Here is a 15,069-nt window from a genome sequence, read left to right as displayed (position 1 = left end):
TACTTTTAATTATGTGCTTACAGAAGTCATTTCAATTGGTAATACAGAGAACATGGGTATTATTTAGGCTGAACTAGTACATGGACCATTGTTACTTAAGAAAAAGTTTTGTTGCTTAATGGGATCAAATACATCTATCCTACCCCCCACCATTTGCACATGTAAAATACAGAAACAGTAAGAAACTGCGTTCTCTTTGTTACTCATTTGTAGTCTCTTCTATATGATCTTCCTATAGAATTATTTGCTGTACAGCAGTGTTAATTGTGTTGCACCAAAGAATTAGAGTGTGCATATGTGTTCTAATAAAGAATGTTGATCACAAAAAAAGAAAACCTAGCCCTCACACATAGCCTCCCATTGTCAATTATCAAGCCAAATGATAATGCTCTATAAAGCAGTGTCTCCCAGGAAAAATAAATAGTACAGTAGAAAACAACAGTAATCTGTAGGACTAGTACAGTACAGCAGTTTCACTCTCTGATTAATAATAGGTGATATTTGCTTTCTTTTTCAGAGTCTTCACACTTCAATGTCATGCACAGGATGAGCTTTCATTTAATGAGCAGGCAGAACTTTATCCAGAATGGGAGAATCCTGATTGGATGAGGCAAGCTAATGAGGACATGCTGCTTTCGGAACTCACTATCCCCGGTGCCCATGATGCAACAGCTTTACGCGGTGGAAGATTTGCAAAATGTCAGGCGTGGAGTTTAGAAGACCAGCTTTCAGCAGGGCTGAGATACTTTGATCTCAGAGTAGATGGCTCACTGCAACTGGTTCATGGACCTATAAAAATGAATATGAAGTTGGCTGAGGTGCTTGACACCATAGTCAAATTTCTGAAGGAGCACAATAAAGAAACTGTTTTACTTAGAGTGAAACCAGAAAATAGAAAGGATACTGTATTTGACAAGACTATGGAATTATTAAAACAAGACAACATAAAGCCATTTGTATACATGTTAGATGGAAGCAGTGACAACAATCCAAAACTTAAAACTGTTCGAGGAAAGATTGTTTTGCTAAAGCTTCCAGGTAAATTTAATTTTGGGATATCCTATTTTTCTACACATAAAAAAAATGAACATGTTGTCATAAATATTAATAAGAAGCTGGCAATAATAGTTGAACATTTGACTACTGCCACTGAAAAATGCAAAGAGACTGTAACTTTGACGTACACCAGCGGGACAGGCCTAAGCTTTCTAACTGCAATACCTGCTCTAATCTATAAACGTACTCCAAAAAATGTGGCCAAGCAGATAAACCCTGAGATAATGATGGATTTAAAGAATTATTTTAGAGACAACTGCCTTGGCATAATCGCTATGGACTTTCCTGGACCTGATCTGATTGCTACAATCATACAATATAACTTCCTTGATGAGAATAATAATAATAATAATAATAATAATAACAACAACAACAACAAAAACAACAATAAGAATAATAATAATAAAAAACTCAAACAGTAATGATGGAATTCCTGTGACCAGGTTCAAATAGCAACAACATACTATTTGCACCAGCCATCTTCTACACAGTGCAGCTATTTTAATACCTGGTTCAAACAGTCACTCTGGCAGAGCAAACATATGAAAACCTGAGTAATACTGTGCTGACATCAATTTTGAAATAATAAAATCCCAAAAGGCTGGATAGACCCACTCTGAATGATTTCCTTTATTTTTTGTTTAGAGGCAATGGTGTATGGGATTTCTTTTTCTTGTTTGAGTTGTTGCATATATATTGTTATAACAAGAAATTAATAAAATGAGTCCACAAAAATAATGATCTCTCGCTCATCATTTCAGCCGTCATGAGAGAGTGTTTGCGACACAAGTATAAGATAAGATATATATATATATATATATATATATATATTTTTTTTTTTTTTTTATTGAACCCCGTGAGGTAATTTGTCCTCTCCATTTGACCCATCCTAGTTACATAGGAGCAGTGGGCAGCCACACTGCAGCACCCGGGGACCAATTCCAGTTCTGAGGCCAGTGCCTTGGTCAAGGGCAACTGCAGTAGCGCACCTAACATGCATGTCGTTGAGTGTGGGAGGAAACCGGAGTACCCAGAGTAAACCCACGTGAACAAGGGGAGAACATGCAAACTCCACGCAAAGACGAACCTCCTTTTTGTGAGGCAACAGTGCTAACCACTGTGCCACCGTGCTTGCCCATAACATAATCAGGTACTTCAACTCTCAGTCTCCTCATCTTGTGAGCTGAACTCTCTCTGATCTAAATACCAGAGTGATGCTGGTGGAAGCGGTCTGCAGTTTTTTTCATTCAGCTCCAGGAGGGGGCAGCAGTGCTCCTCATAATGGACATTCTGACTTTCTGAATTTGTTTTGTTTTTCTCCTTCCTCCAACCCCCAGAGATTTAAACAAATTCAGTTGACAGTGTTTACCATAAAAGCCACTGAGAATTCTCCTCCCAGCACAGGAGCATCACCTGTAAGACAGAGAGGGAGATCTGTGTGTCACAATGGGAGCTCTTATAGCATTAGCAGTGTTGCTGGGAACTTTATCTTGTAAGTGAACATGCCATATTCATATTTTTATTTAAAAATTAAAAATATTCTGCAGTGTTTTCCAAAGTTTTTCTTTTGAATGACATTAAATTAGCTGTTCTGTTAGTGCTTCTTGCTTATTTCAATAATTATATTACTTACAGTTGTACTTACGAGTCCAAGTATGTATTTTTTTTCTGTCTCCACAGATGGTCACTGTGTTGACCTCACACAGCCAGGATTCATGGTTTTAACACCAGGGCAGTCTCTGACCATCTCCTGTAAAGTCTCTGGGTATTCCCTGACTGATAGCAGCTACTGTACGTCCTGGATCCGGCAGCCTGCAGGGAAAGCTCTGGAGTGGGTTGGACATATATGCTATAGCGGGGGCACTGCTTATAAAGATTCACTAAAGAGCAAATTCATCATCACCAGAGACACCTCCAGCAGCACAGTGACTTTGCAGGGGAGCAGCCTGCAGACTGGAGACACAGCTGTGTATTACTGTGCCCGATACACACAGTGCAGTAAAGCCACAGCAGACCTGTACAAAAACCCACCCTGATGAGTGTAGTGACAGAACACAAACATTTAAAAGCTCTGTGAAGTCTGCACCCCTAGTGATCAGAATATGAATTAAAATATTTTCCATTGTTTGTGTAGCATTTGTGCTGATGAAATGCAAATCCCATAATGGTTTAGGACCTGCCTTTGTAATTCAAAGGTTGTAGATTGAATTTTGAGCAGGAGAGCATGGTAAATGGTAAATGGACTGCATTTATATAGTGCTTTTATCCAAAGCGCTTTACAATTGATCCTTCTCATTCGCCACAGAAGTGAGGGATTAGGGGTTATGTGTCTTGCTCAAGGACACTTCGACACGCCCAGGGCGGGGTTTGACCCAGCAACCTTCCGGCTGCCAGACAATCGTTCTTACCTCCTGAGCTATGTCGCCTCCAAGGCTACAAAGCATGCATTGTAGCCTTGGAAATGATTTTTCTAGATTGTTCGACTAAAAATCCACGTGCATCAATTGACTTTGTGGAAAGAAATTTTAATTTACTGTTTCTATTATGAAACCATGAATCAACAGGTAATAAATGCATTATGAACATCCAAAAGGTGAGTGCTTTATAAAGTCCTTATTCCTCTATAAATAAAGTGGAATGCAACCCATTTCTGACATACTTTATCAGTACATTTTAGAGGCATGTACTGTAATAATTTTTGCCCCTGGTGTAAACAAGATCTTCTCCTCTGTACAATTTATTCATATGTAAATAAGTAAATCATCACTGTACTCAAATAAAAGGATCAGATACAAACCCTCCCTGTTCTTGGTCTATTTACGGAATATCTATATACAGCACTGGATATGTATACCTCAGAAGCACAAAAATACACAGAAGACATTCACATTTGTTTTTTTAAGCAGTTACATTTTTTTTATCAGGACAATATGCATAAATAAAGATAAGACAGCCCTCTCGATGGAATGCATCTCATTTTGCAGATACTTATATCATAACTTTGTGAACATTCAATGTGAACTCATTCCATTCCCATTGTTACTGATCTTAACTTTGCTTAGTTATGCGGGTTGTGGTAGTCTGCTGCTTTAAATTCTCCTCCAGGAGGGGGCAGCAGTGACCGTATAATAGATATTCTGACCTTCTGAAATGATCTTCATCTTCAGATTTTTTTAAAGCCCCTGAGATTTAAACAAATTACACCCACACAATTTCCTATAAAAGCCACTGAGAATTCTCCTGCCATCACAGGAGCATCACCTGTTAGAGAGAGAGAGGGAGATCTGTGTGTCACAATGGGAGCAATAATAACATTCATAGTGTTGCTGGGAACTTTATTTTGTAAGCGTGGATACTGTAGTCATTTATTATCTTTTGAAACAATATTATTCAATATATACATTTCCTTCCTCTCATTTCATTTTTCAGTAAACTTAACTAGTAGATTTTGCATTAACTATTTTCTTTGATAATTGCATTAACCTTTGCATAATTATCTTTCTCTTTAATCTCTCATACAGATGGTCACTGTGTTGAACTCACCCAGCCTGGATCTATGGTTTTAACACCAGGGCAGTCTCTGACCATCTCCTGTAAAGTCTCTGGATATTCCCTGACTGATAGCAGCTACTGTACACACTGGATCCGACAGCCTGCAGGGAAAGCTCTGGAGTGGGTTGGATGTGTCTGTGGCAATGGAGGCACTTCGTCTAAAGATTCATTAAAGAGCACGTTCACTGTGTCCAGAGACACCTCCAGCAGCACAGTGTCTTTGAAAGGGAGCAGCCTGCAGACTGCAGACACAGCTGTGTATTACTGTGCACGAGAGTCACAGTGAGAGAAAGTCATGTGGGAGTGATACAAAAACTGCTTCACACTTCAGTTCACACAGTCAGAAACAGAAACAGTGTTGTTTAAATAAGAATTCACTGTAGCCAAAAGTATTAACCTAATGTGAAAAATTTAAATAAGCAAATTTAGATGTCTGAGGCTTGAATATATTTTTTCCACAACAAATATCAATGATGTTTTTACAAAGAATACCTGAATATAGAATAAGTTGAAAACAGTTCCCGATGTGAAAAGACATTTGGAGTTGTTTCTATTGGATGTGCTTAGTTCTGGGAAATATAAGTTGGAATTGCTGTTATCGGGTCTTCTCACTGTACCAATCACAAAAATCAAAACCTGAGCACAATCACAGGGACACTGTACTGAAGAAGATTCAGCTGTTTGGATAGGATTTTAAATTGAAATCCTGATTCACTGTTGTCATTAAATATTCCATGACACCCATCGCCATAATAGTTGGTTGGGAGCATGGAGACTCATCAGAATACACCTGGTGATCAGTATATTATTTGAGCTGCTCTTACACGCTCAGATTACATTCCTCTGGTTTAAATGGTTCTCTGCGAGCAGCATATTTCAGTTTTTTTGTTTTTTTGTTTTTTCCTTCAAAGTATCTGCTGACAAATAACTCATTTTAGACTGAAAATCAGTTCTTAGAGAATATGAGTTGACAATAAAAATACTTCTGTTCATCGAGAAAAAAATACTTTCTATGGGCCTTAATACCTTCTTTAGGCAGTATATATCTGGAGATCAGGATATTATATGAGCCACTCTTACACACTGAGACAACATTCATTTGTTTAAAGTGTCCTCTAAACAGCAGTACAGTAAAGATCACACTGCTGTAGACAAGATGCTTTGGAGCAGCAGGAATGGAGCAGAACTGCATGGCTACTGAACATGGAACATGGCTCTTTAAATAATATCATTTCCCTCTTGACTGTAATGCATATTATGTGGGAACCCATAAACTACAACCTTACAATCTAGCAGTTTTCATATTGTATTTTCAGTCTACAGCTTTGACTGCTCTATTTAAACAGTGTGTGATCTGCCCACCCAGTGAGGAGGAGTTCATGCAAACTCTGAGCTCTTCCTTCTACATTTACCTCTCTGCACTGAGGGAGGAGGGACTGTTGTTGGAGACTGACTGTAGGACTATAATCACAGACTGCAGTCAATGACTTTCACCATGACTGTTATAACCAGCCTACTTCTGATCACAGTAATCTTTGCCAGTATGTTTAAATTTCTCATTCATTTAGTTTTTACTGAAATGTTGATTTGTGAGGTTGTGGATTGTGAGTTCTGAATCTTCCTTAATTTCACAGGTGTTAAATGTCAAACACTGATTGAGTCTGAACCAGCAGTTAAAAAGCCTGGAGAATCCCACATGCTGACCTGTACAGCCTCTGGGTTCACATTCAGTAGCTACTATATGCACTGGATCAGACAGGCTCCTGGGAAGGGACTGGAGTGGGTAGCTGAGATCAGGCCTGATAGCAGTGCCACATGGTATGCCAATTCTGTTCAGGGAAGATTCACCATCTCCAGAGACAACATCAAGAACCAGCTGTATTTACAGATGAACAGGCTGGCAGCTGAAGACACTGCTGTGTATTACTGTGCCAGAGACCTACAGTGAGAGAGAGTGAGGGGAGAGCAGCACAAAAACCTCTTCCCCTTTATCACACAGAGCTACAGCACAGAGCCCTGGAATAAACTCTGCTGTATGAAGTGAAACTCAGGGTTTCTGTATTAAATATTACTGAAGTGTTCTGTTCTTTAGGTCTCATTTGTGAATTTAAATGGCGGATAATTCTCATCATTCATCATTCACATACCCTTTTGAGTCTCCTGCTAACCAGCAGGTTGTAAACCTTTTCTGTCTCCCCATATTAGATATGGATTCTAATCAAGACGACAAGCCAGAGAAAATGGCATTACTCAGAATCTTTTCAAACGTATGAAAACCTCACAATGATATTTTGAAATTCCCATAAATATTGTGTTAATATGTTACGTACACTATGTCTTACCCCATGTTATTTCATTATATGAAATAAATTGACATTTTATCACGTAGAAGCAGATTGATTCTGATTTCTCACATCATATTCTGAAGTCTCATAATAAAATCAACCTGTGGACTGAATGTGTAGCTTCATTATATTCCCCCATGTTGGCAAACAAAAAAACCTGATTTATTTCATGGAGTTTTAACTCAAACCAACTCATGCATGCACACTACAGTCCTTTCACTGAACACAAAATCTCACAATAATGACTATATGATTTACCACGCACAGTATAAATGAAAATTTTTCATAAAATGATGTAAAATTTCTTTAAAAGCCCCAAATAAGTTTATTAAATATTTAAAATGCATTCTTTCATTTGCTGGAATTCAACAGCAAAAAATAAAAAACAGCAAGAACCAGCTGTATTTACAGATTAGCAGTCCAACAGTTGAAGACACTGCTGTGTATTACTGTGCCGGAGAGTCACATAGTGAGAGAAGTCAAGCATGAGCCCTGACAATAACTCTCTACATGAAACTGTCACCACATTACATTACAGGCATTTAGCAAACGCTCTTATCCAGAGCGACTTACACAACTTTTTTTACATAGCACTTTACATTGTATCCATTTATACAGCTGGATATATACTGAAGCAATGCAGGTTAAGTACCTTGCTCAAGGGTACAACGGCAGTGTCCTTACCTGGGAATCAAACCTGCGACCTTTCAGTTACAAGCGCAGTTCCTTACCCACTGTGCCACCTCCAACCACAGCAGACTTCACTCTGTTTTGAGTACTCCTAAAGCCCATTGAAGAGACTGGATCAGACAGGCTCCTGGGAAAGGTGCAGGTAATGGTTCGTCAGGTAATGTTTCTGGCATATTAATAATATGCAGAAGCCTGTGAATATTATCCAATGTCCCTCTCCCCTTCATAAAACTGGTATGATAAAAGTGTATAATCTTACCCACAATGTGATTGCATAAAACCTCACATCCCTGCAGATAAAAGAAAATGGCCTGTAGCTCAAACATTTGAGCAGCTTGTTATCTTTTCTCTGTTAAACTGAAACAGAGGAGGAAAGCAGAGTGCCTAGAGGAAACCCACTGGACACAGGGAGAACATCCAAACTCCACACAGAAAGGCCCCAAGCCGAGATTCGAACGCACAACCATCTTAGTGTGCGGCGACATTGCTACCCACTGCACCACCATACTGCCCACACCACCCCCTTTTCTGTTTAAATATGACCACAGCCTCTAAACCCTGGAGAGGTCAGAAGGGCAGCTCACTGCAGCTCATCTGCAACACAAACCATGTTCCCTGCATCTCTGCTGAAGGCCCTGGCAGCTGCATCCTGTGAGTTTCTGTTTCTGTCCAACTGCTTAAAACCAGAGGAATGCCCCACCCAAAAATAAATAAAAATAAGAATAATAATTATTCTGGCTTTGGCTTCTGCCTACTGCCACATAGTCAGTTCTACATACAGAATCTTACAAATGACACTTCTGTTTGCCCCAGTAATGCACTGTATGCTTCTACATACTGGGCCAAATTATTTGAGAGACTTTAGAAAACATTGAGCAACATTGTTGTGGAATACAGCTTGTTTCATGTGTGTGAGCTAAGTTAGCCAATATTGTTTAATGTAACTTGGCACAATTTTGATATCAGTAATTTTAATGGCAGGCGTAGATTTGAAGTAATGACTTATAGATAGTGGTTTGCATTTGTTAGTAACTTGGCATTTTTGTATGTTGAAAACATGTTTTTGATCTGATGATATATACAGAACTTCACAATGAAATAATAATCAAAGTAAGTACCTTTTCAAGATTCCAGAATAAGTGAAAATGCACTTTTTCTGTTTATTTAATACTACTATCAATGAACAGGTAATAAATGTATTACATGCCTCCCGGAGGCCATGTATTTGCTTTAAGAAATCCGTATCTACATAAGAGTAATTTGAGGTGTGACCCATTTCTTGTAATATTTCATGGGAACATTTTAGAGACATTAAAGTTATTTATTGTCACTGAGGTTATGGAGTGCCACTCAGTGTATGTAACTGAGCACATTGTCACTGCACACTAACAACAGGTCCAGTTACAAACCCACCTGTTCTTCATATATCCAAATATCTTTATGTGACAAATATACTGGGATCACCCAATATCTCCCCCCGAGGAAGCACAACCACACAGAAATATGCTATCATTTACATTTTCCCTGTAGTTACATTTGTTATTAGGATGATGTATTTAAAATAAGATGACAGCCTTCGAGTTTATTTTTAGGAAACTAGATGGAATGTATTACGTTGCACAGATATTCAAAGCGTAACTCCTTCATACAATACCTACATGTATGCATTCAATCAGAATATGGCAAAGTTACAACATCATCTGCCTATTTCAGTTTTTAAAAACTCCTTTGATAAAATCAAATTTATATTGTCCCCATTTTCACTGTGGAGCTCATAACCTAGTAATGGACAGTACAAAAAAAACATCCAACCAGCATCGATAACTTTACAAATAACAGAATCATAATTTCTGTGGAGATTAGATTAGAATATATTTGGAAGCATCTTGAGGAACTGCTTACCCATATCTGGTTGTGTGAACAGCTGTTCAGCCATATTGCAGTTTGGCACAAAGACATGAATGGGATAAAAGAATGAGCAGTCTCTTTGTACACTTTGTATGAAGATAAAAACCAAAAGAGTTAACTGTCACACTGTATATAACCCTTACTCATGTGAAATAATGAGATAACCAATAAATGAAACAGGAGTCCTGCAGAGATACTGTAATTTGCCTAAAATATTAATATATCGTATACCAGTTAAAATGATCAGGTGGTGATGCACAAACAGGCAACCCTTTGTCAAATGGGGGAGGTGGGTGGGGGCAGAGAGAGCATGGCATGGACTGGGATGTAAATTAGAAAATTTTACAATTTGTAAATGGACAGGGATGTAATTTGTCTTTAAACAGTAAGTATATAACAGAATTACACCTGCAATTCTGTACCCTGAGTGCTGAAAGAGAACACCAATCATCCATCCATCATTTACCTCCTCCATATTTCACTGGACCTGAAGACCAGGTGAGTAAAACTTTTTCACAATTTAAGTGTTCAGGTGTTAAAAAGCTGTTTTCAATTTCAGAAAATAAGTGTTTGCTGAATGTCTGCCATTTGAATTCTTACTTCATTTTGATTGGCTGAAAGGGCGCACTGTGGCAGGGTTTAAAATTGTACCCTGGATCTGTATTGTCAAATTAAATCACCTACAGTAAAAGCACCTGAATCATACTTTCTGTGCTGCTTTTCTGGCTGCTGGTGCAACCCCCAAGTAGTAATGTTTTTGCTATTAAGTAGCCAGATTGCAATCGCCTGAAGCACTCTTTAACTTACAGCTGCTACTAGGAGAATGGAATTTGTTTATTAGCCACAGATATAGAGGGGAAATGGCACCAACAATATGGACAAACTGCTACCGTACATCCATCCACTGATTAGAATTAAGGGAAAAGAATCATTCAGAAGTTTGAGTTTTTCTCCTGCTGTCTTTATCATTTGCATGGAATATCTCGGAAATCCTGCAAGTACAGCACTATGACACAGTGCACTTTCTGTTCATCAGTGCAGTGGAATCAGTGCATTTTCTGTTAAATTGGTTATTGTGAAATTAAATTTAAAAAAATTCAAGTTGTTCCCACAAGATGAAGGTAATCCAATTATGTTCAGTACAACAAATTCTGAACAAATGCAATACTTAATTTAATCAAATAATTTTCTACACAGACGTGCATCGGTGATTTCAGGACTTTGAAGACCATGGAGAAAATAATTGTTTTGTTCCTCTTCATCAGGTAAGTATCATAATGCACATTATATGAATAAGGTTTAAGAAGGACCAAGTTTGAAAGCTGCACATCAGCTCATTCTGAATGAATTCACTCCTAATCAACATTCCAAATTAACAGTTTATATGGCTCCTACAATAGGTGAGCCTGTTTACTGTATGTTCAGACTCTAAATCTCAATGTTACCATAACTGACTGCAGTCTTGTTGAGTCCCACCACAGTGCTGAATGAACATGCTAGGGCTACTTTGCACAAATCTGGTGTTTCTCATCTTTTTTAAATTAGACAGGCTTAATGCAAAAGTATCCACAATAAGGACAGATAATTCAACAGGCAATAAAGGTTGATCTTACTTTACCTTTAGTTTCAGAGTTTAGGCCAGCCTGGGCTTCCAATTGATCAAAATTGCTGTGTACCCAGATTTTTAGCATGATTAAAATTCCATATCTATTTGCGAATGAAATTGTTCATTCCTTCTAGAAGAACAAATAATTGTGAATATGAGCTTTGGAGACATAGACATAGAGTACACTGTACACAATTGTGCTTCTTTTTCTATTGTACCATATTATGGTGAAAATTTGATTACTTCATAGAGACCAATGAAATGCACTTATTGCAGTTTTACAGAGAAAAGATAACGAGCTGCTCAAATGTTTGAGCTACAGGCCATTGTCTTTTATCTGCAGGGATGTGAAGTTTTATGCAAATACACAGTTGTGGGTAAGATTATACACTTTTATCATACCAGTTTTATGAAGGGGAGAGGGACATTGGATAATATTCACAGACTCCTGCATATTGTTAATATGCCAGACACATTACCGGACAACTGTGCTGTATTGTCCCTCGATGCTGAGAAGGCGGTTAGAATGGAATTGGATTTGGGCCCAACTTTATCTCAATGATAAAAGCCTTTTATGGTTGTCCCACAGCTGCATGTCTTTCTGGAACCTGGCCTTCTTTTCAGTTACTAAGGGGGACTAGACAGGATGGTCCTTTCTGGCCTCTCCTCTTTGCCCTGTCCTTGAACCCTTGGCACCGGCCATTAGGGAAAGTGGCCCAATGTCTCCAGAACATTATATGCAAACGTTTGCCTTAAAAAAATAAAAAAAAAACAATTCATAACTTCTAATGAACTTCTTTCATTAAATAAATGAAATATTAGAAAGACCTGAAACAATTTGGTGTGACAAATATGCAATAATGGAGGAAATCAGGAAGGGGACAAATACTTTTTCACAACACTTGAAAATTTAAGGCTGATATTAAGAGATGGAGTAATTTCAATGTTCTTCTTTAAGGCAGAGGTACACAACCATCAAGATGGCCATTCTGTCACAAATTAACTTTCTGTTTTTTATGATCCTGTTAGCCCTACTCCCAAAATTTACGCATTAAATACATGTGCTGTTGAGGTTCTGGTATATACAGCGGTGGGTCATAGAAAAAAACTCTGAAATTTGGGAGCATCATTATTAACTAGACATTTGACATTTGGAAAAATACAGAACAAATAATGGACATTCCGTAAATTCCACCAAACATCATTATGGAATAACTATGATTTTCAGCCAGGTGTGAAGCCATTTGCCTTTTCTCAATGGTCCTGTAAAGGGATCTACACATTCAGTGATGTTTGCGGCACAAAAGGTCTATGTGTGTTCCAGAACATTAGAATTTATTACACTCTACCTGCTTCCTCATATTTTTTCCCCCAAGACTAAAATCTGGGGTGAAGGCATAAGGGATACCCTGGAGTTGGCCCTAATCCAAACACCTCATGGACAAATGGACTGACCCTAAGCAATGCTCCTGTAGAGCAGTGACGCATTAACAACTTCCTAATCGATTGAGCATGCAAAAGAACTACCAGTTGAGACAATACAGTAAAGAGAACTAGATAATTTGAACAAGGAAACAATGTGGTTGAACCTCGACAACACATCAAAGGATCTTGCACACAAGCTAATTCATTTCAAAATGATTCACAGAGCATTTAGTTGAAAGTCATTTTTGCCAAGACCAAGCTTTGGGTACTCCACTGCATATGTTTTTGGAATGTGTGGATATTAGAAACTTTAGGGACCATGTGATGTCAGTTCTATCATCAGTGTTAGAAGTCATATCCCTGTGTAATACCAGGTCCCTGCAATTTTCTGCTGTCTGCTCAGTAATGATTCAGCCGTGTCCTTAACTTTGAATCAACGTAGACTTCTCTTCACTGGTTTCACAGCAGCAAAAAAACAAAAAAAAAAAAAACCCTTCACACTTTGGTTCGAGAGTGATCTTCCTATGTATACATATATTTACATATTTATTATTTATTTCAAAAGGGAAAGGAATGCATTTTTTTGTTAAGCTAGTGTTTCAGGGTCTGTTATTGTGTTTAGTACTTTTAATTATGTGCTTACAGAAGTAATTTCAATTGGTATTACAGAGAACATGGGTATTATTTAGGCTGAACTAGTACATGGACCATTGTTACTTAAGAAAAAGTTTTGTTGCTTAATGGGATCAAATACATCTATCCTACCCCCCACCCTTTGTACGTGTAAAATACCGAAACAGTAAGAAACTGCGTTCTCTTTGTTACTCATTTGTAGTCCCTTCTATATGATCTTCCTATAGAATTATTTGCTGTACAGCAGTGTTAATTGTGTTGCACCAAAGAATTAGAGTGTGCATATGTGTTCTAATAAAGAATGTTGATCACAAAAAAAGAAAAAAAAGAAAACATAGCCCTCACACATAGCCTCCCATTGTCAATTATCAAGCCAAATGATAATGCTCTATAAAGCAGTGTTTCCCAGGAAAAATAAATAGTACAGTAGAAAACAACAGTAATCTGTAGGACTAAAGCATGCACAATATGTTGGACTACACATCCACAACACTTGTGCCCAGGATACAGTACAGCAGCTCACTTTGTTTCACTCTCTGATTAATAATGGGTGATATTTGCTTTCTTTTTCAGAGTCTTCACACTTCAATGCCATGCACAGGATGAGCTTTCATTTAATGAGCTGGCAGAACTTTATCCAGAATGGGAGAATCCTGATTGGATGAGGCAAGCTAATGAGGACCTGCTGCTTTCGGAAGTCACTATCCCCGGTGCCCATGATGCAACAGCTTTACGCGGTGGAAGGTTTGCAAAATGTCAGGCGTGGAGTTTAGAAGACCAGCTTTCAGCAGGGCTGAGATACTTTGATCTCAGAGTAGATGGCTCACTGCAACTGGTTCATGGACCTATAAAAATGAATATGAAGTTGGCTGAGGTGCTTGACACCATAGTCAAATTTCTGAAGGAGCACAATAAAGAAACTGTTTTACTTAGAGTGAAACCAGAAAATAGAAAGGATACTGTATTTGACAAGACTATGGAATTATTAAAACAAGACAACATAAAGCCATTTGTATACATGTTAGATGGAAGCAGTGACAACAATCCAAAACTTAAAACTGTTCGAGGAAAGATTGTTTTGCTAAAGCTTCCAGATAAATTTAATTTCGGGATATCCTATTTTTCTACACATAAAAAAAATGAACATGTTGTCAGAAATATTCATAAGAAGCTGGCAATAATACATGAACATTTGACTACTGCCACTGAAAAATGCAAGGAGACTGTAACTTTGACGTACACCAGCGGGACAGGTCTAAGCTTTCTAACTGCAATACCTGCTCTAATCTATAAACGTACTCCAAAAAATGTGGCCAAGCAGATAAACCCTGAGATAATGATGGATTTAAAGAATTATTTTAGAGACAACTGCATTGGCATAATCGCTATGGACTTTCCTGGACCCGATCTGATTGCTACAATCATACAATATAACTTCCTTGATGAGAATAATAATAATAATAATAATAATAATAATAATAATAATAATAATAATAACAACAACAACAACAAAAACAACAATAAGAATAATAATAATAAAAAACTCAAACAGTAATGATGGAATTCCTGTGACCAGGTTCAAATAGCAACAACATACTATTTGCACCAGCCATCTTCAACACAGTGCAGCTATTTTAATACCTGGTTCAAACAGTCACTCTGGCAGAGCAAACATAAGAAATCCTGCGTAATACTGTGCTGACATCAATTTTGAAATAATAAAATCCCAAAAGGCTGGATAGACCCACTCTGAATGATTTCCTTTATTTTTTGTTTAGAGGCAATGGTGTATGGGATTTCTTTTTCTTGTTTGAGTTGTTGCATATATATTGTTATAACAAGAAATTAATAAAA

At 37.8% G+C, this 15,069-nt stretch overlaps 2 protein-coding genes across 2 annotated transcripts; both read left to right on the top strand.

Moving 5' to 3' along the window:
- The first annotated feature begins 275 nt into the window (after positions 1-275).
- Positions 276-1,780, top strand: LOC135248733 (1-phosphatidylinositol phosphodiesterase-like). Its single transcript, XM_064323656.1, has one exon. It carries the CDS (start codon positions 606-608, stop codon positions 1,476-1,478), a length of 873 nt encoding a protein of 290 aa, XP_064179726.1. The 5' UTR covers positions 276-605; the 3' UTR covers positions 1,479-1,780.
- An 8,068-nt stretch (positions 1,781-9,848) lies between these two features.
- Positions 9,849-14,770, top strand: LOC135249546 (1-phosphatidylinositol phosphodiesterase-like). The gene is made up of 3 exons (XM_064325156.1): positions 9,849-10,049; positions 10,749-10,816; positions 13,789-14,770. Exons 2-3 carry the CDS (start codon positions 10,782-10,784, stop codon positions 14,768-14,770), a joined length of 1,017 nt encoding a protein of 338 aa, XP_064181226.1. The 5' UTR covers positions 9,849-10,049; positions 10,749-10,781.
- Positions 14,771-15,069: the final 299 nt, after the last annotated feature.

Source organism: Anguilla rostrata, chromosome 2, assembly GCF_018555375.3.
Source record: "Anguilla rostrata isolate EN2019 chromosome 2, ASM1855537v3, whole genome shotgun sequence".
NCBI lineage: Eukaryota > Metazoa > Chordata > Actinopteri > Anguilliformes > Anguillidae > Anguilla > Anguilla rostrata.
The sequence above is the reverse complement of the archived record's forward strand: the minus strand, read 5'-3'. Positions and strand labels throughout refer to the sequence as shown.